The 24800-nt window shown below is 36.8% G+C and overlaps 2 protein-coding genes across 3 annotated transcripts; one reads left to right on the forward strand and one right to left on the reverse strand.

The window, feature by feature from the left end:
- Window positions 1–2450: 2450 nt before the first annotated feature.
- On the reverse strand, window positions 2451–13633 carry LOC121429720 (intraflagellar transport protein 81 homolog). Its single transcript, XM_041626910.1, has 13 exons — window positions 13429–13633; window positions 12593–12687; window positions 11778–11958; window positions 10893–11048; window positions 10254–10364; window positions 9386–9470; window positions 8409–8572; window positions 7640–7882; window positions 6781–6930; window positions 6075–6203; window positions 5424–5600; window positions 4898–5101; window positions 2451–3977 (listed from the first exon to the last, which is right to left on the reverse strand). The coding sequence occupies exons 1-13, from the start codon at window positions 13570–13572 to the stop codon at window positions 3789–3791; spliced, it is 2028 nt and encodes a 675-aa protein (XP_041482844.1). The 5' UTR covers window positions 13573–13633; the 3' UTR covers window positions 2451–3788.
- A 2915-nt stretch (window positions 13634–16548) lies between these two features.
- LOC121429814 (probable signal peptidase complex subunit 2) lies at window positions 16549–24574 on the forward strand. 2 transcript variants are annotated; one of them, XM_041627052.1, is made up of 5 exons: window positions 16549–16796; window positions 18167–18244; window positions 20089–20249; window positions 23074–23208; window positions 24380–24574. In XM_041627052.1, the coding sequence occupies exons 1-5, from the start codon at window positions 16761–16763 to the stop codon at window positions 24564–24566; spliced, it is 597 nt and encodes a 198-aa protein (XP_041482986.1). In that variant the 5' UTR covers window positions 16549–16760; the 3' UTR covers window positions 24567–24574. The 2 variants fall into 2 exon arrangements, with proteins under 2 accessions (XP_041482986.1, XP_041482987.1); XM_041627053.1 differs by having other exon boundaries at window positions 16550–16787.
- Window positions 24575–24800: the final 226 nt, after the last annotated feature.

The raw sequence follows: 24800 nt of genomic DNA on the forward strand, positions 1-24800 counted from the left end.
TGTACACGTAATGGTGATCAAGTGAGTTTGAATGCCAATCATTTTATGTGCTCGGCCCAAATTTTAAAAATCATATTTATGTCATGAAATCCACACTATGCTGTTATTTGACAAGTTGTAAATGAGAAATTTTATATAAATGAGATGAATTTGTTGAAACAAATCAAACTGTGTGAGTGTGTTTTCATTTTTACCTAAGCTTACAAGTGTATCGGTATGCCCACCCCTCCCCCTTTTTCCAATGGAAACTGATGTTATCTAAATTGCAGTGATAGTAAATTAAAAGAAAGTTGCAAAGGTGAGAAATAATTGATTTGATTCCTCAAAAACTCAAACTCATAAACCAGATGTGTAAATATTGAAATACATTTACGAAGATGTTTATAGCGGTCTCTGGGACGTCGAAGAATTTTCTGGATTACTGGATTGTATATTCGAGAGAGGAGGTTGTGTTGTATTCCTCCTTTGTTGAGAGAAATTTATCCACACTGTGCTGCAGTTGACCCAGGTGAATTAAAGGTATTGTTGAACTTTGTGAGCAGCCGATTTAAAAAATTCTCAAACCAAGATGAAACATGTGTACAAGTGCATGTATTAGAACTAATAAACCCTGAAAACCACCATTATTGAGAATGAAAAGCTAAAACTACAGGGCAAACCTCGATTTTGTAAATAGGCGTCTTATAGACACCTAAATAGTAGGGGAGACCGGGGTTAGTTGGAACATGGGGTAAGTTGAAACATTGTAATTTTCTTTAACACCTGTAAAGTAAATTTATGCAATACTGCCCTCAATTTATTGTTATTGATACTACAACTGTTGTATTATTAATAGCAATAAATTGAGGGCAGTATTGCATAAATTTACTTTAAAGACGTTAAAGAAAATTACAATGTTTCAACTCACCCCATGTTCCAACTAACCCCGGTCTCCCCTACACATAAGTGTATGGGATAAAATTAAGATGGTGTTTCTGGTCACTTTATATTTCGATTTTTGAAGCACTAAATAATTATTTTCAAACGCAATTTTCTCTGGGCTTTATTTTTGTAACATATCACAGACACAGGTGACAAGTGTGACCTTCTAGCTCAGGTTTTTTAAAAGTCGAACCAATATTAACCAATCACTTTAAGTGGGTACCCGGTAGGAAGAAATTCCTTGAATGCTCGAGCTCCCAATCAAGGTAGCCGTGCTAAAGCCGCAGTAATAATATCATTATCATGTCAAGCAGGGCCTGCTGATAGAACTGAAGTTGCTTCCCTGGGTTATCATTATTTAGAAGGGCTCTCCGCGGTGACGTAAACTGCCTCACAGACTCCCCCCCTCCCTCTCAAAACCATCTAAGTTCTTTGTCTAGAATTAGAATCTTTGTCTTTGACGTTGCATTAGGAAGTGAAACAATGGCTTCTGCCATACATCCTACAATTCAATTTGTTTTCATTGGAGCGGACAAAATGGTGGTAATGGTCAACACTAACAGACCCTTTCTATTAAAACCATGTATTTGGATGGGGGGTGTCTGGGTGTCATGGCCTGATATTAGCTTTATGGAGTGTTGCAAGAAACTTGTAATCAATCGATTGCAAGTCAATTTTAGATCCCGAAATCAATCACAAGTCTTGCGATTAATTGCACATTTGTATGATCGCTGGTCTGCTTTTTGTGTCAACAACATTTGAATAGCTTTAGATCTAGTTAGAATTATTCAATCACTTGTAAATTTGCGACCAATATTTGCAAATTTTTTCTTGCAACATTCCCGAAGTGTAGTTTGAGATAATATTGATGCCTAAAATATTCATGTATTAAAAATCACACTTATTTTAAATATCATCTCTTGATATTATAAAAAGAAAAGATTACTAGCAAATTGTACTTTTCAAGTTACCAAAATATTTCAGGTAAAACAAAAGAGGCTTGTAGTTTTATTTTTTGTATTTCAATGATCTATTTTACTCCTGCAAATACATTAAATACAAATGTAGTACATATACAATTTCACACATTTACAGGATTTAAACTTTAAATATTTGAAAAGTTTTCAAAGGTGCACACACATTCTACAGTTCACAAGGTCCATTTTATTTTAACAGAAAAAAAAAAGTTGACTTGATGTACCAAATCAGAATTAAAAATGTATCAAGTAATTGCGTGAAGCATTATAGATGAGCAACTGAGCAATTAAAAAATGCAATAGGTGATTTAAATGTTGATTCACAATACACATGGTTACGGTAATTTAGGCACTGGCCTTCATCTATTCCATCTTTCAAATGCAAGTACTGGAAATAATTTAATGTCATTCATCACGGTTGTAAACTAAGCCTATCGTATTTATAGTGTTGTGAAAAACAAAAGTAATGTTAATTCAATGTACTTACATTTTACATATGTATTTGTGCTGATAAAATCTTATAGTTAGTCACTTTTAACTGACATATGTGTATGTTACATGTACATGTAATAAAGAGGCTAATTTCTTTTTTTTTCTATAGAGGTATTTACATGTTATCACAATCTATGAATGTATATAACTTTTTATCAGATCAAGGTGATTCCTGTTGATATATACACATGTGTACACATAATGTACAAATTTTAAACATATTATCTATTCTATTTATACCCACAGTGACCCATGAGGCTAGGCTTTGACAAATTTAGCCCTATGCTACAGAGCGCATGGTCTAGTGTGTATGGAAAACATGTGTAAAACTGTATTGAATCTTGGTCATAAGATTTATCATCGATTAGACATTAATTGTTACAGTCAATCATAGCAACTAAAAGGGAAAGTTGTGCAGAATTCAGTTCAGATTAGATATCAATTAAAAAAAACATTCACAACCTAAGGATAAGAACTAACAAACAGATGAAATATGAAGAAAGAAATTGAGCTACAGGTTTTTATGCAATTTCATCAAATAGTGTTGTACACTGTATATGAGTCACGACTTGTTTATAATGTAATTACTTTTGTATTAATCCCGCTTTTCTTCTTTATATCTCGATGCCTACAGTTTTGCAAACACATGTCTTCTAAATCTTCCATTCTTCAATTATTATTATTCGAATATTAGATAAAAGACATACATGCAATTGAAATGGCTGCTTTGTAAGTGGATTTGGCATTGTTTTAATTTATTTTGATTTAGCAATTGTGGGACTGCATCAAACATTGTTTAACTCAACCACTCTTTCATCCTGCATAGCATTTTTTTTGTTACCGTCAGATGACAACGTCCTGGAGACAAGCCTCTATTCGTTGGCCGCTTCATCCCGAACTATCCTCCCGGAACCCTGGTCCTGCCTATAATTGAGGCAACTTTTATTGAAGATTCCACAGGGTTGCCAATTTTAGGATTGAACTGATTTTTCTATTTCTACAAACAATTTTTAAACATTTAAAGAGAGATACTCATGCAATGAAAATGGTTAAATCATTAATGGATATTTGTTGCCAATTTAGGGATTTGCGTTAATTTTTTTTTTTTTTGGCTTCAAACCTTTCTAATATGTTTAATAAAAGATACTCCTGCCATACAATGTAAATGGCCACTTAGTGTGTAGCTTAGTGTGTAGCCGGGTAATATAGGAGCGCCTTGAGCACCTAACAAGGTGGATATGTGCGCAAGATAAATATCCTATATTATTATTATTATTTTATTTCTCTTTACATTGAATGTATTTTTAAAATCTTTCAGGGACTCTTTATTAAAGATTATTGGGTCAAACAGAATGTGGTCCTGAATATCATTATTTGTTACCCTTGGATGACGATGTCCTAGAGAACGAGCCTCTCCTCGTTGGCCGCCTCATCCCTGACTATCCTCCCGGCGTCCTGGTCCTGCCTCTGGCTGAGGAAACATCTCTTCTTGCATTCCATGAGGAGCTGGAAGTCGCCCCACATCTTCATCTGTTTCATGCTTGGTCCGTGGCTCTCCTTGACCGCCTTCTGCTTCTCACGTAAACTCTGAAATGGTGACGAAGGGAAGTCAAATTAATGTTGTGGATTTGTTGAAGCTGAACTCACTCATATGTGAGAGGCTTTTTTAAAGATGCCATTGTTTTGATTGATAACTAATGCATATCTTTATTGGATGCAAATGACAAGAAAATGAAAATATTTCATATTTCATGTAATAAAATACAAAAGAAATAGTGAGTGATGTCATCAGTTCCTCATTTGCATACCGACCGAGATGTGCATACAACTGTTTTGTGAAATAAAGCAAAACTTTTAAATGCCACAACTTTCTGAATTTTACATCCGATTTCGATGACATTTTCAGTGTTATGATTGTTGAATTTTTCTCTTTTTATTCAAATCAAGTTTTTGTTGGGACGGACTTGTCCTTTAAAAAGCGATACCCGATTTCATGTAATAACTACAGAAAAAGGATTGTGGGAACATGACATCATCAGCCCCCCTACTGAATATCATATCATGGCCGCTGTTTGAAGCATTTCCTAATATGGGATAATTGAATTTAAATGACACTGAGACAGATCCATGTGATTCGATTGGTTGTTTGATATCGTTCATTCAGCCCATTTTGCAATGGCGTCATCAACCGTGCAATTTTGGATCCACATGATTTTGTCCATTGCACTCGCGCACCGAGACTGCAGCTGCAGGCACCAGCAGTGCGCATGTTTTGCATCGAAATTCATCAATTTCATCTGAAAAAAAAATTAAGGTGTCATATAAACCAAATAATTGATGTTTTTTTCCATTCTGTACAAGATGAAATAATGATCCACTCAACTCGGCTACGCCTCATTGAATGGATCATTTCATCTTTCACCTCATGAAGTATTCTGTCCATTGCACTCATAAACATTCATTATTTGTATATTGAATGTTTCTTAGCAAAATAAATTAAAACCTACCTTGCCCAGATTTTCTTGCTCTTGTAGCTTGCGTGTGTACTGATCCCTGAAAGCTTTCTTCTTCTCCATCTGATCGGCCGAGGTGTACGCCTTCATCTCGCTGGCGACCCGCTGGTTCTGCATCTCGACAATCTGCAGCATGCAATGAAGGTAGTGATACCGGCTCTCCTCCTGACTGCACTCCTCACGATAAGCTCTCACCTCCTAAACAGGGGAAAATAGTAGAAAATATTGACCATTTCAGTATACAGGAGAATTAAGTACTACATATCACAATACATATTTGTAACAGACAAATAAATACACATGAATTTAAACAAAAGAAGAAATAAATACTGAGTAAATTAACAAATAAACACATAGCTAAATACATAAATAAACAGACAGACACAAAATAAATGAATAATAAATAAATAAATGAATAAACAAATAAATAAAATGGATGGATGGATGGATGAATGAATAAATAAATTAATTAATTAATTAATTTATTACTAAAGTAAATACACAAGCAATGTTCACTAACCTGTTCAAGCTTTGAACGATTGCTTTCCAGCCCAGCTGCCTTGGTGTCATATGCCGTCTTCTTGTCGTCATAAACCACCTGCATCTCCTGTGCCTGCTGACGTAGAGGGCGCAGTTCCTTTATAATGGGTGCCAGGTTCGCCTTCTTGGAAGCTATGCTCGTATTCAACTTTTGTACCTGTATGGTAATTGTATTAGATTTAGACAGATGGAAAAAAAAAATCATTCCACTACAACTACAGCTATTAAAACACAGGGCTTGTATTCTCGTGTTAACATTCCATTCAAATTAAAACATTTTGTCCAAATGAAACAATGGTAATGTTGAAATACTCGCCATATTTCTGTTAATGATAGCAATAATAAACCATACTCTTATAGCACATACAAAAGTGGTCTCTCTGCGTTTTCAGGGGACTCCGGATATTATAAACCTAGCTTTTACTTCATGTAAAAGAAGATTGTTCCATGCAAAAACATTCCTTACTAAAAAGTCACATTTTTAATTCATACGGACTAGGCTAGAAACATTTAAGAGACAAAAAACATAATTCTGTATGGATTTGATTTTACAGAACTGTTTTTATGCGATACACAGCAATGTAAACAAAATACCAAATAGCAAAATATTACTTATTGACATAAATCTTACCAGTTGTGACATGTCTTCCAGTGTGCGACCTTTAACATCATCTAATTCACTCTTGATTGTAGATACTTTCTCTAACTCCTCTTGGGTGTCATGGTAACCAGCCACGCCCTTCTTTGCTTCCAATTTGGACTGTTGAAAAAACACATTAAACACCAATTACAGCTAAAAAAATACCTGGAAAACAATGACCTTCTACACCGAACAATACCATGTACCTAAAAGCAGCAAACAACAATATCATGTAAACCCCAAAATATAATAAATGACCATCTGTGCCCAGTAGTGATGATTGCGATGATTTGCAAACATGGCAAAACCACTCTGATTGGTTCCTGGACAGTGTTTTGAACCAAGTGTACATGCAACGACAATCTTGATTGGTCACTGGCCTTTAGCGATTAATCCTTTTGTTATAGGGCCCCGGTAAACACAAGGTGCTCAATGATTTGTGAGTTCACTGGTATTCTCAACACTGTAATAAAAATAAAAGATTAATAAAGGATACAAATCACTACTATCATAACACTGGCTTACATTCAAGCTGCCACTCCATCATCAGCGCTCAGCGTGTTTAAGGATTTAATCCTGTCAGGTATCCATTTAACTCACATGGGTCGAGTGCATCACTATCATCAACATCAAATCACCATCATCATCACTACCACCATCATCATCGTCATCACACTATCAGATCAGACAAACTCACCAGGCGGTGCTGAATCTGTTCATCACGTTGCTTGAGGATTTCCTCTGTCCGAGAGAGGACACCAAGCTCGGCACGCAGCTCCGCCAACTCTTGGCGTTTCCTCTTGTAGTCTGTACTCTTGCCACGCAGCTTGTTGACATATCGCTTGAACTAGAAGACATGGAAAGAAAAGAAGATTTAGGACAGGATTAATAAACCTGTATTTATTCATATTCCCTCCCTTTCCTGGCTTTCCAGTAATTTTTAGAACTCATCAATCATATGAGGGGATCAGTGAGGGGTGTAGATTTGACTCCAATCTTGATTGGGACTAACGTAATTATATATTTCATAAATATGTGGAAGGCTCTTATTTTTCTTTTCCAAAGAAAAGGGGGAAGGTTAGGTGTATATAGAATCTACCCTGATATATTTGATGTGACCCAAATATACAACATATACAGTATTATCTCATAACAATTTATCCTGGGAACCAAATTGTTTCAAAATTATTAATCTCTTCAAATTTAAGTTAAACAGTCTGCATTTCACATACTTTTACACATTATCATCGTAAGTTTTCATTTTGGACCATTGGAGTGCACTCATGAATAATCTTGGCAATGATTATTCACAGACACATTGGCTCTTAGCCAATGGGATGCAAGGATTTCATTAGCTTTCAACAAATATAAATAAAATATTAATGATGAAGCCCACAGTGGTTGGTCAATCATCGTGACTTGTAAGTTTCTACTTAGAAATTTTTCATAATTTTCAGTACATGATTTATAACTGAATAATATTTCAAGTTTACTGGATGAATCATAATATACACTGATTCACTGAAAAAATACTTTATGAAACTTTTTCCACTCACTTCATCTCCTTTCAAGACCTCCTCCCCTTCCAGATTTTTCGCCGACTCCCTCTTCTCTGTGAGCTCCTGCTTGGCTTGTATGAGCTCTTCCTTGGCCTCTCGCAGGGCATCCGCTCGACCTTCCTTCTTTCTGGCGATGATGGAGGCTTGTTGGCGGAAGAGGGAGAGCTTGTCATCCTTGGGGTCGTTGCTCATCATTCGCTTCTCGATCAAGCCATTGACTTCGGAGTTGACAGCTTTGATCTGTTAGGTAACAGAACAAAAAATTTTGATTAGTTACTGCAAAACCAACTATGGTAACAAGGGGAAAGAAGTTTTCAATTAACATCATTTGCTTCTTGATCAGGCCATTGACTTTGGCGTTGATCTGTTCGGTGGCAAAAATCATTCACTTCTTGATCAGCCTGTTAACTTCAAAATTGACTGCTTTGATCTAATACTAACAAGTAATTAAATGCAAACTTTGTTATTTTTCAAGATTTTACCCAGGGTAGCAACTTCAGTTCCGATAACTGTTTTCTCTGCGGGCCCCACTCTTATTACTAGCCCAGCTTTATCTCAGCCACCTAGGCACTCAAGCATTTGAGGAATTTTTCTACCAGGTACCCATTCACTTCACCTTGGTTGGCTGCAGCACAATGTGGGTTAACTTCTTGCTGAAGGAAGCACACCATGGGCAGTAAACGAAACCACGTCCCTCAGATTGAAAGACAAGAGTCATAACCACTAGAACACGACGCCCCCCGCATATGCCACATGTCAATCCTACCTGATTCTGGATCTCTTCAAGGTCTCCTTGTCCCATGGCCGGCTCGTTGACGACCCTCTCCAGGTCTTGACAGGCTTTCCTCAAGTTCTCCAGGTCCTTGGGAAGCTTCTCCTCACACATGTAAGCATTCACCTTGTTCTCCTCGTCAAGTTTCTTCACCAGGTCTATTGAAAAGATGTACATGCATGGTATTAGCGATAGTATGAAGATGTAGATGAGTAAGCTGATGATGCCACAGAAGGGTGTTACATAAGCACTTGCCCCATTGCCCGGGGCAAGTAAAAGTTAGAGTCGGACAAGTGCTTTGAAGTAAAGACCAAAATTACTTGCCCAAATTGGGCAAGCAAATTCTCACAGTGGAATGACCAAAATTAGGGTCGATATTTTTTATATGATATCGACCCTAATTTTGGTCATGGCGGCAAGATAAAATCACTTTGGAAAAAGACATGCAATAACAAGGTAAATCAGGTCATGTCAAAAGAGAGAAAAGAAGTTCAAACCACGATACTTTCTTTGAAAGGGTAAAACTTTTTTTCAAGAATTTTTTGGGGCAAGTAAAACAGATTTTTGGGCAAGTACATTCTAACTATTTAAAAATTTACTTGCCCAACCGAGAAAAAGCTTCTAAAAAGTTATGTGGCACCCTGCACAGATTCAGTGACTGTCATCTTTTTTTCTTTTTACAATTGCTCCTTCCTTAAAGGAAAGTCCACCCTATCAAACAGTTGATAGGAATAATGAGAGGAAAGTAAAACAAAAATAATGCTGAAAATTTCATCAAAATCACAGGGGAAGTTATGGCACTTTAAAGTTTTGCTTATTTTTTACAAAACAGTTATATGCACGACACAGCAATATATGCATAAGCGAAACAACAATATCACACACTGCCTGATCATATATTACATATTATTCAACATGTTCCATGTAACAGTAAGGTTATGTCCTGAATGAAGAAGAAAAAACATAAATACCCTCAGCGGAAACTCCTACTGTAGACTGCTTTAAATCTTTGAGCTGTTGCTTCATGCGCTGCAGTCTCTGCTCGGCATGGTGAAGCTGTGAAAACGAGAAAATATGTCTTTGACTATTCTATTCATACGGTCCAGCCTGATTCAAGGGTGGGGGCACATCCGGCCCGTGCCACCTCCCCATTTTGAGAGCCATAATAAAAAATTTGCAATGTAAACATGCCGTTCCTGCCCAAGTGTGCCCCCTCCCCTTTTGAAAGTCACAGCTTATGTTTTCGATGGGAACGTGTCGTTTATACACAGGTGAGAACTTCTTCTTTTTTTCAATGAAAGAGATTTGGTATCATCCCACATGGTCCAATCCTTGATAGTCTACAATTAGTTGGTCAAAAACTAGTTTGCCTACTAGCCATTTGGTCTAATTGCTATTTAGTCCATATGCCATTTGGTCAAATTTCCAGGAGGACAATATTTTAATCTCATATTTACTTTTGGACTAACACAACTTTACAGTTTACATGATCATATTTAACTGTTCATGATCCAAAATATATATTTATTTCACAAAGTGCAAGATTTTAGGTAGAAACTACAACATTTAGGCATTCTACTAAATAGGGCAATTCCCCAAAAATAATCAACCTTTTTGTACATCCGACCCCCATTTTCTCAAGTTTAACTTCACTTCATAAACTGCCCAAGTCATGGTCCTTTGAGAGCATTACAGACTGTGATACGGACAAGAAATCAGAGACTGAAAATTTCATAGAGGTCCCACATAGAGGGGATCAGACAAACCTATTTTAATGGAATTGCCCAATAGTTAGACTACTTGATGATTGGTATTTTCTTTTATTGACTTGATGCTTACCTGGTTCTTCTGCTCTTGCCTTTGCTGTGCCAGTGAGGCTTCTCTCTCTTGCTCCTTCCTGAAATTCCTTGCTATAGACATCATATGCTCATAATTAGGAACTGTCTCCACCTATAAAACAAAGATTGCCAAACTGAAATTAAAGATTACGCTCCAAGAAATGATTTATCAGTTACTTTAAAATATCAGCCAGCTGGTTGATTGATGAGCCCACCTTAGATATTAATAATGAATATTGATGAATCAATCATATATATGTTTTTTGCAAGGATATGTTAAGAATCATATATTTTCATGGTCATCATGATCATTATCTTTATGATATGTTCTCCTTGTTTACAAAATAGTTAATTTCATTATCACTGCCATCATCATCATCATCATCATCATCATCACCATAACCGGACGTCACCATCATCACCATCATCATCATCATCAACAACATCAACCTCAACATTATCATCATCATCCTCCTCCTCATCTGCCTCTTTCTAACTCAATATCACTGTTTAGCAAACTGACAATATGAATCTAATGAATATACTTTTTCTACTACTGCTGCTACTACAGTCTACCTATTCCATGATTCATACTTGTATCAATTCTCCTTCTTTTACAACCAGTACTCCTGTCTCTCACCTTTTTCTTGAGCCTTTCAATCCTCTTTGTGAGTTGATCTTTCTCATCTTCCATCTGTGATATATCTTTCTTGATCTCCGTCGTAGAGAAACCCGATGTCTTCAGTGTTTCTGAAGTCCTGTGAAGCTCCATGAAGCCATCGACCAGCGCCTCATACTAGAAAGAAAACAAAGGTACTTGATGATTAGCTTTGCATGTTAGAAAGGTTTGTATAGAAAAACTAGTTGAATCTACGTGTAGGTGCATCAAAAGAAGGAAAGGTAACAAAGGAAGAGGCTTGTTCAAGCATACAGCAACAAAGCTCAACACTATATTTATGAAGAAAATTAATGGAATAACACAACACGGGATGACATAAATTTGAAAGTAGCCGGAGATATTTGTTGTGTCACCTGGATAAAACAAAAACACTGCAGACTTGTCAAATGTCAGCACATAAACAATGTTTTTTCCATGTTGTCATTAGCCAAATGAACGATATCAATATACATTTAAGCGAGGCAATTCTCTTATTATAATTGGAAATCATTAAGAATATTGCTGAACTTTGTCCCTGAAAGAAGAGCAAAATTTTAACAGGGTCGATGAGCAAGCCAAGTTTCCCAAGGTCTATTGACCATATTTAATTAGTTGACCTTTTCCATACAAGAGCTGCGTCGCCAGATGCACTTGCTATTGTTGCAGTGAGATATGTTGTTTGATTTTGACTGTAATTTCATTTGCCAAATGAAATAAATATAATGGCAATAATGATAATAAATGAGTTTCTTTACTTGCAATTAATTTCCTTGGCAAACAGACAATCAAATATATAACAGATGACATTTAGATAAATAAAAATCTCCTAGAAGATGTGACTAGCTTGGATGTGATGTCCATTTATACCTGTGTGTATGTATCCATTACAGCTTCCTCTTGTAGAATTTCACCAGGTACTTCAATCTTCACAAGAAACCTGGCTAGATACGCCCTCTTCTTCAGCTCGGGCATCTTTTGGAATAACCATTCCAATATTGAATAGACCACAGGCTTGTTTCCAGCTACAAGGCCCTGCCGAAAGGTAGCCCTAATAAAACAAATAATAAAATGGGTATATAATACCCAGAACGACAAACTGATAATTTGGATCAATAAAGGGCATTTCACAGATGGTTGTGCGGCATTTTTGCAACTGCTGGTATCATGTTAACAATATGTTTGAATCAAATGGTCACAAACAGTTGCACTGTAACAAATTGCGATATCCCTCTTATAAGTGATATTATACAAAATCATTTTAAGTCTAAAACTGGGGTGCGAGTGGACACAAATAAAAAGATCTGAAAAAATGGTGAAGAGTGTGAAAGAGTCTTAAATAGAAAGAGCTCCCATAGTTTTTGTACAGAGGAAAGCCAAAAATAAGCTGAAATTAAGCTGAAAATCAAAACAAAAAATCTGAAATCAGCTAAAAATCTGAACTCTCACACCCCTGCTACAAACACTAGGTCTAATTCAACAGTTAATCACCCCTACATGGTCCAACTTGTTTTGTTTACAGCCTGAGGGTTATTTCACAATTAAGTCTCACTAAAATTCATGCTAAAGCACCAACATATTAACACGGACATAACACCCTTTTACAGGCAAGAATGCTGTACATGTATATGGTTTCTAATGGGATTACACAATATTTCTGAGGAAAGAGTGAAATCGACACTTACGGCTCCACCGAAGGCTTGTATTTGAGGACTTTGAGTTCAGCCAACATTCTCATTGCTGTAGCATCTGGTGTTTCCTCTCTGATGTCAAGCTTGTGCTGGAGAGGGTAAAGGGTAATTCAATACCAATAGCAAATTCAAAGTTAAATCCACTTTCAATGTCCATTCCAATTCCAAATTTCAAATCAAATAAATTTTAAATTAAATTTCAAAATTCAAATTCAGCTTATATTGCTGTCTTGGTAGTGCAGTATTTCCCCTTGATATCAAACTTGTGCTGATAAGGAAAGAGATTCATTCATATGAAAAGTGATTTTTTTTTGGTCAATTTTCATTTCAAATTTGAATCGAAATTCAAATTCAAATTACAAATTCAAATTTTAGAATGTCTCCCATAGATTGAGGTCACAATTAACACACCTTCCTTTGCCACAATGGGTGCAAGCAATCTTCGCACGAATCAACTGTGAACAAACTTCCACATTCAAGATTGTAAGATTGTGTTTTGCAGTGAAAAATCAGGCACAATAACAGGCTATGCTTGCAAAATACATTGTTAGCAATGATTATGGAGAAGAAAATGAAGAAATATGACACGTTCACACAATACTATCCAACCTTCAGTAGAGCAAGGAAAATAATCATACTGAGCAAGATTTCCCAATTTTCTAACTTAAGTTTATCGGCCTATAACCTTATAGTCCCCTTGCCTGGGCACAACCATGTTGTTTTGTCTACTTGCGACTTTTTGTTAACTCCACTGCAGAATTGTAGCCGAGTAAACTTGTAAAAGTCGCAAACAGAACAAACTGGCACTCAAAAGTCCAGTGAAATCTTACCTGGGGGTTGATTTCAGACAAGACATCATTGAGCACCTGCAATAGCTGAAGGGGCTCTAAGGCATCGAAGCTGATCAGGTTATAGTTCCTCCGAAAAGGATCTTTGTTGAGTTGCTCAACCACATACTTGAGCTGGGTGCTCATCTTGAATCTCTTGAAGGTTATTGTCGTTCCAGGAGAATGGCCAGTAGAGAATGTTCACATGCTTTCCTGGTGGGGAAGAAACAGAAAGAGGTACAAGTATTATTCCATACACAGTAATCTCCTAACAACTCAGACCAAAACATGAAGTGTGTACATGTATATATTGAGGAATCTGAACTACACAATGACTTGTATAAAAATGAAAAAAATAATAAAAACAGGGCAGTTAACCCTTGAAAGATTTCAGGCATGAAATTAGAATGTTATGGCTGCTTAAAAAATGAGAAGCGCAGGGATTCCACCATCTCAACAGCATTTTAAAAAGCATTGCCTCGTGTCTTGTGCCTGCATGCTCTCTTTATACATCAACACTCTCTCCCATATTCAATTTCAATTTAATTTTCGCATTGGACAGGCTAGATGCCGATTCTGTTTCCTTTTTTCCCTGGAAAAGAACTTGGAATCCCACATTTAATGTGAGATGGTTGAGTAGAGAATCAATGTGTATAAAATTTTATGTTATTTGCATGGCTAAAAACAAAAAAAGTAGTGACGAGCTCCATATCGAGGAACTCCATTTGCGTTTCTTGTACTTGTAGCTTGGCGAAACAAAGAAAAACAAAAAAACAAGATGGCGACGTAAACATCGCAGCAAGTTTCCCCCATCTTTTCATGATAATTTTCTCCATTGTTTAATGAATTCTTGATTAAAAACATAAAAATGAACTCAATAAACAATGTGTAGAAAGTCGGATATGAAGTTGTATACTATAAGAACTAAGATTTCAAAGAAACGAAATCTACAACAAGCATGACAAGTACATGGTGGAACAGATAAATATTATTACATCATGCCTACATGTAAATGGATTGAAAAACACCCGGCCAGCTCTCTGACCCATGTCCCAGCCTGTCAGTCTGCAGACTCCGCCTCAGCTCAGTCAGGCCTCAGCAGGGTGACCAGACGTCCCGTATTTCCTGGGATTGTCCCGTATTTTGCTTCTTTGTCCCGGCGTCCCGACAAACCCTTCCCGGGACGCCTAACTGTCCCATATTTCAGAATATTGAACAAAATGTATTTAAAAGTGACGAATTTTCATCAAAATAACCAACAGATGACGAAGCAGAGACAACAATAAAATCGAAATAAACTTTTGCAAGTTCTGCGGTTATTTTCTTGCTAACCCAATAAATACATCGCAAACGAACTGGCCTCCTGCCACTGTGTGGCAAGCTAGTACTAGCTAGGCATGTAGGATCGGAGCAGATTCTCTCCACCAAACATGCCAAAATAATCACAAAATCGGCGGGAAATTTGTATAATTATATTATGGGTTCTCAGATTACTGATTTGGAGATGTAATCGGAGGAACAAGTTATTGAGTTTTCATAAGTAGACCTAGTTGTTTCAGCTTTCATTTTGAGTCTTGTTGTATATGATGCCGCGATGTTTCATCTAATTCTTTGGTAAAAAAAATCACTTTGAAATTTTATTTATTTCACAAACATTTTACTTTTGTTTTAAAAATATATTTGAAAAACACCAAATATGATTTTCGTTAGATGATTGGATTTTTTTTGTTTGCTTGAAGTTTGAAATTTTTTCCTCTTTCTTTCTTTTCTATCCTTCTTTCTTCATTCTTCTATCCTTCCTGCTAGCCCGTTTTTGTTCCATCTATCTTTATTTCCTATTTTTTGTCTTTCCTGATCCTTTCTCTGTGTTCATTTTTCTTTCTTTCCTGCTTTTATTACCCGTCTTCATCAAATTTCCTTGTTTTATTTCCTTCATTCTTTCTTTCTTTAAACTTTTTTTTCTCCCCCCTCCCTTCCTCTCCTTTTTCTTTTAATTCTTTCTCTTCTTCCATGCATTATGTTTTTACTCCCTCAGCTCACTTCATTTTTCCTCCCTCTTTCCTTCTTATTCTTTCCCTTACCCTTTCTCTCCCTCCCTCCCTTAATTTTTTCATTCCTTTCCTCCTCCCTACTGTTTGCCTTCTTTCTTTGTTTCTTTCAAAGAATGAAGGAAACATTTTTCTTTCCTTCATTCTTTCTTTCCTCCTCATTTTTATTACTTTTTTTCTTTCTCTCCTTTATTTTGTCTTTCACACATGTAATTCTTCTTCCATTCCTTTCTTTTTTTATTAAATTCAAAGAAAGGTGGAAACTGTTGTTGCTGTTTTAGCTTATAGTATACGGCGCGTGTCATTCAGTAGTGAATATTTGCGCCATTTTTCTCTGTTATTCTTTCTTTCATCCTTTTATTCTAACTTTCTTTTATTCTTTTTTTTTCCTTGATTTTCCCTTTAATTTTCCTTTCTTTCTTCTCAATTCATCTCTTTTCTTTCGTCTTTTCTTTTTCTCCTTCATTCTTTCGAGTTTCGTTCACCCTCGATCAATCCCTGCTTCAAATTCTTTATAATTTTTCACAATCACAGGTGTAACACTGTGTAGCCTTCTTTGGTGATCTTTTTTGTCATGTTTGTCGATTGTCTAGTATTTCATTTTGTAAAATTTGGTCACCATGGCCCTGGGCCTCAGGCTCAGCCATCCATATCCACAACTCAGCACTGCACTGGCAGCAGGCTCCGACACATCTACGTATATCGTATTCACGGCGTTACGCCGGCCGGCTCGGCCCGGTCGGGTTAGCCTGAGTCGGCGCTGCACGGCACGGTGTCCAAACCCCAGGCCCAGCCAGATTGACCTGCTTTAAAAAGGATGTACCTTTTACATTAATAAAGTGATGATGATCATGAAAATCAAATAAAGCTGGTATTGGGAATATAGAGATTTCAAATACTTACTCTTTACATTTGTTGAGAAAACAGACTAAATATATTTTGCCTTTTCCCTCCTATTCAAGCCCCGGCTATTCGCGAAGAAGAGCGTCAGTCAAACTATTTCGTCGCTCAGTGACCTAGAGGATCATGGGATAGCTTAAAAAGTATTCAATTTTTACTCTTCTAAGCGGTTTTTACGTGGAGGGCCATGGGGGATTTAGTCGACGTGTCCTTAGCTCAATGTAATCCGGACTGCCTGTGTAAAGTGAATGGAGCGATATTGGCCATATGTTTTAGTACACAATTCTATCAACCGAATAAAACTGGTGCAATTTTACCCGTGCCTACTGCCTAGGGCAATTTAATTACGAAAATAAAGGATTTACAGTGGAAAAAAGAGTTCATATTATGTCAAGTGAACGTGGAGATACATTGGTAAGACATGTAAGAATAGAAATTTAGCTTTTCTTAAGCTTCTTGACACACACATGACAGTGACACAAGTCAAGATGTAAAAATTATTCATTTTCATATTTTCAATCAAACCTAGGGCCTAATAAATGTTATGATGACTGAGTTGAATTGAAGTTGAAATAAAAATTGTTAACTTTGCCATTAATTTTTTATCCATGGAGACTCTGCCAGGACTCGCAGGAGGCTCCTCGACCTAGGCTAGCACTAGAGACTAGAGAGTAAAAATCATTTAGTGATGTGTACCTTTTTGCAGAAGAAGTTACTAAGATTCTTACGTCTTAGTGAGATTACTTTTGCGATCGTGATTCTTCTCAGTTACAAGACAATCTTCATGTACCGTATTATAGTGTTGGTCTGATAAGCATGTAATGTTTGGACCTCATTGGTACTAGGAGTGCTGATAAGTGGCTCTTAAACTTCCATCCTGAAAAGTGCAAAGTTTTAACTTTCGGTCCTGTTATTGAGTGTTAAGAAGGTGTCAAATTGCCCTCCAAGGTCGTATCATCTAAAGAAGGGTAATGTTAATCTAGAGCGTGTTGACACGATGAAGGACCTGGGCATAGATCTAGATGGTGGACTTTGGTTGAAAAAAAACTGATAAGAGGGAGAAAATAAAAAAAATAAAAAATTATTTGGGCCTAGATTACCCCGGAGAAGTTAATAAAATGGCATTTTTTTTGCCGTGATAAAATGGCATCTTATTCTGGTGTTGTGGCGTGCACATGTAATCCCAGCTGTGGGGAAGTTACAAATTGATGCAGAGGTTCGAGCCCTGGTCACGTCTTTTGGATGGTGACGTTAAAGGTCGTTCCCAGATGTAAATAATAATTTCTGATTGATACACGTCTGACAAAACTCAACACACACAAATCAATGACAGCTAGCCCCCATCAAAAATATCCTAGCGCCATCCCACATAAAATTCATCAGTGCAGAGTGCAATCAAATGACGACAAAAATTTTTGAAAGGTGGTATATGCCGGGGGTATATGTCAGCACGGCATAAAGCTGTTGGTAAGATACGAATGACTTTACGCACAACTGGTGATCCTTTCTTGTGCTATGTGATACCCCTGTATAATTGAGTCATGACCTACATGTAAGAACATGTTCCAGTCGTGCGTAAAGTTGTTTGTAACTTTACGAACAGCTTTATGAAACACCCACCTGAATGTTTTTCTGCGGGAATGATCACTGATCACCTATTTTGACCATATTTATAGTTCTGAGAAAATAAGACTGTGTTTTGGCCCTTTTTCATCAATGTTCGAAATTCTAATTTGAAGACTGTCCTTGACATATTTTTATTTTGTATATTGATCTCTTCTCTTTTTTTTCAGATGGAGGAGGAGCCGTGCAAAGTGGATAAGTGGAACGGGACTGCGGTCAAGAACGCCTTGGATGATGATATCCGGAGGGTAAGATTCTCATGATTCAATCAAGCACAACAGTGGAAAGTCAGCAACATTACATACTACATAGATGTCGATTCAAACTGTTTTCTAGATATCGTCTCCTTCCCGCACAAAAGCCGTTAGCGGTCGCCTTCCCGCGAAAGGGCCACTGATGTGGACTGCATGTCACCTTCCCACAAAAAGGCTGTTATTGTTCACTGCACGATAACAGCTTTTTTGCGGGAAGGCGACATGCAGTGCGCGCTAACAGCCTTTGTGCTGGAAGGCAATGATATGATGTAAATGCAGGCATCATTGTCTAGACAATCGGTATGACATATCGTTCTGATGTATAAAAGCGGATTTTTGTATCCCTCGAACAGAGTTCGGAGGATACTGTGGATTTGGCCTCGATAGTTGCGCCGCCGTTGTCCGCCACAAAAGTTTCCTTGTGAGCGCTCTATCAGCTGCATTTCTTCTCCGATCGTCTTCAAATTTGGCATGAAGGTTGAGTATGGTATAGCGAAGAAGCCTATCGATTTTGGTGTGGGCGGAGGTCACATGTTCAGGTCAAAGGTCATTTTCAGGTCAACATTAAAGTTTACATGCTAGACTCTCTTAAGACACCTAACTCTGCAACCGTAAGTCACTTTTCAACCAAACTTGGATAATAGATGGACTTGGGGAACCTGCATGTTATGCTGCAGTCAGAGGTCACATGGTAAGGTCAAAGGTCATTTTCAGGTCAACATTAAAGTTTACATGCTAGACTCTCTTAAGACACCTAACTCTGCAACCGTAAGTCACTTTTCAACCAAACTTGGATGGTTGATGGATTTGGGGTACCTGCATGTTATGCTGCAGTCGGAGGTCACATGGTAAGGTCAAAGGTTATTTTCAGGTCAACGTTAAAGTTTACATGCAAGAATCTCTTATGACACCTAACTCTGCAACCGTAAGTCACTTTTCAACCAAACTTAGATGGTTGATGGATTTGGGGTACCTGCATGTTATGCTGCAGTCGGAGGTCACATGGTAAGGTCAAAGGTTATTTACAGGTCAACGTTAAAGTTTACATGCAAGAATCTCTTATGACACCTAACTCCGCAAGTCACTTTTCAACCAAACTTGAATGATAGATGTACTTAGGCGACCTGCATCTTTTGCTGCAGTGGGAGGTCACATGGTAAGGTCAAAGGTCATTTTCAGGTCATCATTAAAGTTGACGTGCAAGGCTCTTATGAGTCCATCTCAGTCATTTCACAATGAAGTTTTGATACAATTCTGTTGCAGGCCCTCACAAATCATGATATTTCTGGTTATTTTCATATGTGGGCGAGACACAAAATTGCTTTTGCCTTGTTTAATAGATATAAGCAAATTAAATGTCCCATAGTATGGCTCCCATTTCTACTAATAAACACCATTGATTGGTTATCTAATTATTGGTAGTGTAAAAGTTGCATAACTTGCAAGTCCTTGCATTAGCTTCAGTCAAACCCTATTTGATCTACTATTAGTTTGATTCCTTTACTTTAGATATTTTTTTTTCTATTGATAACTCATTTGAAATTTAACAATTATAGGATGTTTACCCACTCTCAAATATTTCTAAGTACTCCTTGCAAAATATTCTTCTTCTTCTTTCATTGCACATGTAAGTACTGATTCAAGACGCTGAACACCAGTTGTCACTTGTTTGTGTATGTGTTGGAATTTTTACATACTGTTATTTCATATTTAAACTTCATATTATAAATTTTGTTAAACATAGTTTGACACAAGTACATGTATAAAACTATAATTGAAATAAAATATATTTTTGCACTTTTCTAAAATATGTTTTCAATATTTTGATTTCTACACAGATATTCACCAAAGTGTTTGAATACGAAGAGAACCATTCTTTGATCGATAATCGTCTTGTCCTCTGCAGCGTAGCCTGCATGTTTGCCATCGTAGCTCTCATCTACGACTACCTCAATCCGTTTCCTGAATCAAGATCTGTCCTTGCCTTCTGTGTGCTAGCATATCCTTTACAAACCTCTTATTAAAGGTCAAGTCCACCCCAGAAAAAAAGTTGATTTAAATGGAGAGAGAAAAAAACATGAATAACACTGAAAACTTCATCAAAATCAGATGTAAAACAAGAAAGTTATGGCATTTTGAAATTTCGCTTATTTTTCACAAAATAGTTATATACAAAATTTAGTCACATGCATTTGAGAGAATGGATGATGTCCCTCACTATTTCTTTTGTCTTTTATTGTTTGAATTATACAATATTTCAATTTTTACAGATTTTACAATAACGACCAACTTGACTGAACCATATAATAAGCAATGGTACCTCCACATGTTCAGTCACTTCAGTGAGAAATAAAATTTTGTTTCACAGGACAATGAGGAGAAAATTCGAATATTTCATATGATATATCAAATTATAGAATACAAAAGAAAAAGTGAGTGAGTGAGTGAGTGAGTGATGTCATCAGTTTTCTCATTTGCATACCGACCAGGATGTGCATATAATTATATGAAATTAAACAAAAGTTAGAAATGTCATAACTTTCTTATTTTACATCCAATTTTGATGAAAGTTTCAGTATTATGCTAGTTGGATTTTTCTCTTTTTATTCAAATCAACTTTTTGTTGGGGTGGACTTGTCTTTTAACGTCAACTTGGGATGTCGCCTCTTAGTATAAAAAACATGCAACTGAAACATCCTGAATAGGTGATATATCACCCCCCCCCCCCCCCCCCCCCCTCCCAATATTATTCTTTTATGAGGTAGAGTAATTCTGTCTTTAAAAAATGAATTAATTTTCAACGAATTTAATCACAGCTGTTCATAAAACTTTTGAAGCTGATGAATCCTTTCTGTGTCCTTCTTACTGTTGTTAAATATTGAATGTAATTTGATCCGACCATACACCCACACAAGCAAACATTTTTTTCCCGTAATCCCTCAATCCCTCTGCCCCTCAGAATAGTTTACTATATAGATGGCGCATAATGCTGTGTTTTAACTATATTGCTTTTACTCCAAACTCAAAGCTTATAGGTATGAAAAATTTCAGTTTGGGAATAATGATTCATGTATTTATTTTTCAACTGTCAGTCAATTTCATTCGTTAAGTTCTCATTCTTTTCACAGATAAGACTGCAAGTTAATTTCATGAGTGGTTTTCTCCTATCTCTTAGAGATTTTGAAACAAAAAATCTAGTTGTGTGGTGTGAGGAATCTGAGGAGAACTTAACCCTAAAAAGACGGGGGGGGGGGCTGATTCAGCCCCCCCTCGACATTTTTCGCGATAAATCTGCCGCGCAAAATTTTTTGACCGCGTCGCTCATGGCCTTTTTTCAAGTCTCGCGCAACTTTTGAGACCACAATTGTGACCCCCAGGTACGCGGTTCCAAAATTACGCAACATTTTGTAAGTGCATGCAAACCCAAAATTACTCAAAAACGTGAATTTGTGTACATATCCAATGCAAATAGTGTTCTTAGCCAAAATTCATAAATGTATCATTATTTTTCCTTTTACTGCTTAAAATCAATTAATTTTATCTTGTTTATGGTCAAAATAAAGTCCCCGACAATTTCTATTGAAAAAACAATAAAAAACAAAAAGTCGAAAAACAAAGAAATACATAAGAAATTTAGAAAACAATAGAATACATAAGAAAATAAATGTGATTTTGATTTTTTATTTAAATCAATTTGATCAGATGCCTATCTAGAGTACATGAAACAAAGATTAGCATTTCAAGGGCATTATTTTATTAATTAGAGCAAACTTATGATTTTACGCATAAATTAGCATAATTAATGAGACATGAGATTTTTTGCAGAATTTGATGTTATAGTTTTGTAGATAATGCCATGGGTAACGCATGTGCCAATTTTCGTCGCGATCGCGCAATCGACGGCCGAGATCATAAGGGGGGGCTGAATCAGCCCCCCCCCCAGTCTTCTTAGGTGTCGAAATAGCCCAGTCTATTTAGGGTTAACCCTAAAAAGACTGGGGGGCTGATTTAGCCCCCCCCCCTCAACATTTTTTGCGATAAATCCGCCGCTTGAAATTCTTTGACTGCGTCGCTCTCTGACTTTTTACCTTTAAGTCTCGCGCAACTTTTGAGACCAAAATTGTGACCCCCGGGTACGCGGCTCTGAAATTACGCAATATTTCGTAAGTGCATGCAGACCCAAAATTACTCAAAAACTTGAATTTGTGTACAAATCCAATGCAAATAGTGTTTTTAGCCAAAATTCATAGATGTATCATTATTTTTCCTTTCACTGCTTAAAATAATTTAATTATGTCTTTTTTATGGTCAAAATAAAGTCCACCGACAATTTCCATTGGAAAAATAATAAAAAACAAAAAGTAGAAAAAAAGAAATACATAAGAAATTTAGAAAACAATAGAATACATAAGAAAATAAATGTGATGTTGAATTTTTTTAATGAATTTAATCAGATGCCTATATAGAGTATATGAAACAAAAGTTAGCATTTTAGGGGCATTATTTTATTAATTAGAGCAAACTTATGATTTTACGCATAAATTAGCATAATTAATTAGCAATAAGATTTTTCGCAGAATTTTGTATTATAGTTTTGTAGATAATGCCATGGGTGATGCGTGTGCCAATTTTCGTTGCGATCGAAGGCCAAGATCATACGGGGGGCTGAATGAGCCCCCCCCCCATCTTCTTAGGCTTCGAAATAGCCCAGTCTATTTAGGGTTAAGCGAAATAAAGTAGGTTCATTCTAAGATAAGTAGATTTTTGATTGCATTAAGTTTATATCAAATTATATAAATTTTATTCCTTGACAAACATTTTACTTATTTTGCCATGATGTCATTGTTGACCCTGTATACGACCATGATAGAGAAGAACCATTTTTTGGTGACGAATCAGAAGGACCCCGCGGGTCTTGACCCGAGTGATACCTGGTGTTGTGACTCCTATATGAAGAGGTAATTATCACTTACTTACCCCTGCTCAATTACCACATTGTATGTATATGGTCCCACAGGTATTTATTCTTGAGTCATGGGAAGAGTGTGCCAGTGACAGAAAGAAATGGAGATCAGCTGTACGTTCATGGTGTAAAATGATTCCAAACCCAACGAAAGAAACATTCTGATGATATGCGGGCAGCTAGAAAACTCTGTCAACAGATCAATACTATTGACCTGACAGATAATTTCATCTGCCCCACCTGCCTGAGAAAATGTAAATCTAGGATTGGCCTTTACTGCCATTTCAAGACTCACTAATCATACAAGCAGTCATCATACTCTATTCAGAGGATTGCTATAAAAGAGAGAGAGATATTTACCCTAGTGATACAAGTTCTCAAGTAGTAGGTCTCACTGGTATTGCAAATATTAGCCAGTGCTGTAATACCTATATGAAGAGGTAATCATCACTTACCAGTAGTTGTATTTATGTTGTACCACTTGTGTTGCCAATGATGCTCAGTGCTGTAATTCCTACATGTACAGTATATCCATGCTCATATAGTTGTATGACATTATCCCACAAGGCATTTACCCTAATGATACCTAGTATTAAAAAGGGATAGCATACCCATGTTTTAATAACTAAATGTACTTTAGTTTTATCAAAGCCATTTTGACCTCAGCAATGCCTTATATACATGTACCGTGCTTCCTCAATGAAGAGGTACATCTAATGCCAAAATTGGTCGCAATCTTCAAGTGTGAATTATTGCTTGGTACACAAGACAAGTACTTTGGAAATTTAGGCCAATGATTTTCTGCTATTAAATATATTCTCTTTTGAATAAAGGTAATTATTTCAGCAATCATTTTTAACCATGAACAATGCCTTCTCATCCCCCCCCCCTTTGTTCGACAATGTCTAAATTCAGTTGAAACCAGGAACTACATGTATTTCTCCTCATCTGTGTCACACATTCAAGTGCACCTTTCTTTTGGAGACCCCTCCCCACTGCCCATTCCCATGTTCCAGTCGACATTGTGTGAATTCATTTTAAACCGTGACCTTTGCGTCCTCAACCATTTTGCATGGTTCAATGAACCACCTTTTGAAAACCCCTCCCCCATTCCAGTCAATATTATCTGAAAGCCTCTTCTCATTTTTTTAATGTATTCCTTGCAGGTTTGACGATGAGTACAATCTCGTCCTTCAGTTCGAGGACGGGAAAACAAAGGAGAAGAGAGAGAGCAGCATCACAAAATCGGTCGGCGCCTGGTTTGATGAGAGTGGTCTGCTTCTCCATGACCGTTTCCAAAGTGATGTATGTAAGCTGCACAATAGTTTGTTGGCGGAGAAGAAAGACAAGTAGTGCCCCCCCCCCCACATTTCATTTGTTAGGTGGTATACTCATAGCCACGGTTTTTTAATAATCCTAGGTTAAATTTGACTACAGATTTATGGAGTGCTAGTTGTCAACCAATTCACTATTAAGTAAAAGTTGTTATTAGCCTACAGCAAAAAGCAGTCCCCAAAAAGAATTGCATTGTGAAATGAGACGAATATGTTATAATATCAGAATGCAATTACTTGCAAAAGTTACCTT

The sequence above is a fragment of the Lytechinus variegatus genome, chromosome 16 (genome assembly GCF_018143015.1).
Source record: "Lytechinus variegatus isolate NC3 chromosome 16, Lvar_3.0, whole genome shotgun sequence".
NCBI lineage: Eukaryota > Metazoa > Echinodermata > Echinoidea > Temnopleuroida > Toxopneustidae > Lytechinus > Lytechinus variegatus.

What these genes read in the sequence shown, in the direction of transcription:
- LOC121429720 (XM_041626910.1), bottom strand. Translation starts at nt 13,572, where the DNA reads ATGAGCACCCAGCTCAAGTATGTGGTTGAGCAACTCAACAAAGATCCT. An exon ending in TAATGGATACATACACACAG is followed by an intron (nt 11,049 to 11,777) that starts GTATAAATGGAC and finishes TTTTCTTTCTAG; the next exon opens with TATGAGGCGCTGGTCGATGG. An exon ending in AGGTCTTGAAAGGAGATGAA is followed by an intron (nt 6,931 to 7,639) that starts GTGAGTGGAAAA and finishes CATGTCTTCTAG; the next exon opens with TTCAAGCGATATGTCAACAA.
- LOC121429814 (XM_041627052.1), top strand. Translation starts at nt 16,761, where the DNA reads ATGTCAAGTGAACGTGGAGATACATTGGTAAGACAT. An exon ending in GAGATACATTGGTAAGACAT is followed by an intron (nt 16,797 to 18,166) that starts GTAAGAATAGAA and finishes CTTTTTTTTCAG; the next exon opens with ATGGAGGAGGAGCCGTGCAA. An exon ending in TGGATGATGATATCCGGAGG is followed by an intron (nt 18,245 to 20,088) that starts GTAAGATTCTCA and finishes ATTTCTACACAG; the next exon opens with ATATTCACCAAAGTGTTTGA.